The following is a 1,691-nucleotide window of genomic DNA, read 5'->3' as shown; positions in this document are numbered from 1 at the left end:
CCCCCCCCCCCCCCCCCCACTATAAACGTGTATAACCATTGCGCGCAACCGCGCACGCACTATTGGAGTATCCAAACACGACAACACAAAATAACACAACAGCCATAACATTATTCTACAGTAATGTACTCATTACTTTAATTTGAACCTCACCTCCCCTAATGAGATGGATGTACAATATATTTGGAGCACAGCAGGTCCAGTCTTGGTTTAATGTTGGAGACCAGCTACTTGGATTTCATCCTCCACATTATAGCGCAATCTGGATTTATTTTTAAGGTACATCGGTTCCGAGGAAGTCTTTTCGCACAAGTAGGTGGTGCCAAACGGCATCAGCACATCCAAAGCCGCCCTGGATAGCTGTGGGTCAAAACGTGAATCCAAAACTCGGCCAGCGTCTTAGAATTACACGCTGTCTTCAAGGTTTCGGCCGCTTGACAGTTCAACCGATGCAGCTCGGACGTCACATGATTTGCCCTCGTTTCAAATCGAAAGAACTGTCCCCTTTTTATTTATTTGCTTGGTTTCGTTTTAAATTTAGCCACTAGTTTTATCTTGTGTTAAAATCATGGCTAACATATGCTATTTTTAATCAACTTGCGACCCCCCTTCTCTGGGTCCCGACCCCCTTGTGGGTCCCGACCCCCACTTCGGGAATCACTGGTCTAAATCATGGGTGTTTAATAAAGCCGTGTTGATTCAAACCACTTCCTAAACTTCTGCATTGCTTCTGAAAGCTGCATTCAGAACATTACAACAAAGTGTGCGCATTTCGTTACCTGGAGCCTCGGACCAACACTGTGACCTAACTGTAGGGGGATTTACTGTGCAGTCTTTAATGGTGTCACTTAGATTTAGTGGCATGGGCGTAGCTTTTATTACTGCATCTGCGGGTTGAGCAGTTTTAAATGTCCTTGGCCCTTATCAGTGGCTAACCAGAGCTCAGCTTTTCCTTTATCACTGGAGAGCGAATGGGCCTAAATGTCAGCCGTAAATCCCTACGTTTGAAACAGCGAGATACGGAGAAACGGGACGGCTTACCCGCTCAGCACCGTCACCATGTAAAGACCCATCTTCTTGAAGATCTCCCAGTCTTCCACCTCGATGATCTTAGCAGCAATGAGGAACAGGATCCCAACTGGCATGTAGCTGAAAACACACACATGGACTCATGTGGGGTATAGATTGAAATTATTATTTTTGGACGAATATGGCAAATACTGTGCATTTGGACTAGAGCGGAATGCTAGCTTGAATTATTGATTAGTCAATGAACAGAAAAAGGAACGACAACAACAACTGATTACAACTGTTTTTTGCATTTTCGTACATTGGGGAAGCTACGAGCTACACTTCATTGGAAGTAGTTAACACTACACTTGAAAAGTAGTAACGCTACCCACTACTTACATACTACATATTGGGTGTTTCTCTAATAAGTATTTTATGCTAATTGTAGTGGGAATTGTTTGGTTAAAATGTTTATTTGCTTGTAGATGGCAAAACATGATGAAATATACACAGAGGCGGACGTACCATTAGGCAAAGGTAGGCAATTGCCCTCGGGCCCCGAGCTACCAAGGGCCCCCTTAAACGCCTCATAAACTAATGTTTACGATTTGTTGTCTTACTTTTCAGCAATTAATTATATCTCTAAACATTGATACGCTAAAGTGCTATCCGATTGTTTA

The 1,691-nt window shown here is 43.3% G+C and overlaps 1 protein-coding gene across 1 annotated transcript in view; it reads right to left on the bottom strand.

Moving 5' to 3' along the window:
- Nucleotides 1–1,691, bottom strand: part of slc1a1 (solute carrier family 1 member 1) — a 31,423-nt gene that overhangs the window by 7,387 nt on the left and 22,345 nt on the right. Inside the window, exon 8 of the mRNA XM_032544796.1 lies at nucleotides 1,042–1,149. Within this exon, the coding sequence (XP_032400687.1) occupies nucleotides 1,042–1,149 (108 nt within the window). The remainder of the gene's footprint in view (nucleotides 1–1,041; nucleotides 1,150–1,691) is intronic.

This window comes from Etheostoma spectabile, chromosome 19 (genome assembly GCF_008692095.1).
Source record: "Etheostoma spectabile isolate EspeVRDwgs_2016 chromosome 19, UIUC_Espe_1.0, whole genome shotgun sequence".
Classification (NCBI taxonomy): Eukaryota; Metazoa; Chordata; class Actinopteri; order Perciformes; family Percidae; genus Etheostoma; species Etheostoma spectabile.
Note: the sequence above shows the minus strand (reverse complement) of the source record. Positions and strands in the feature narration are given on the sequence as shown.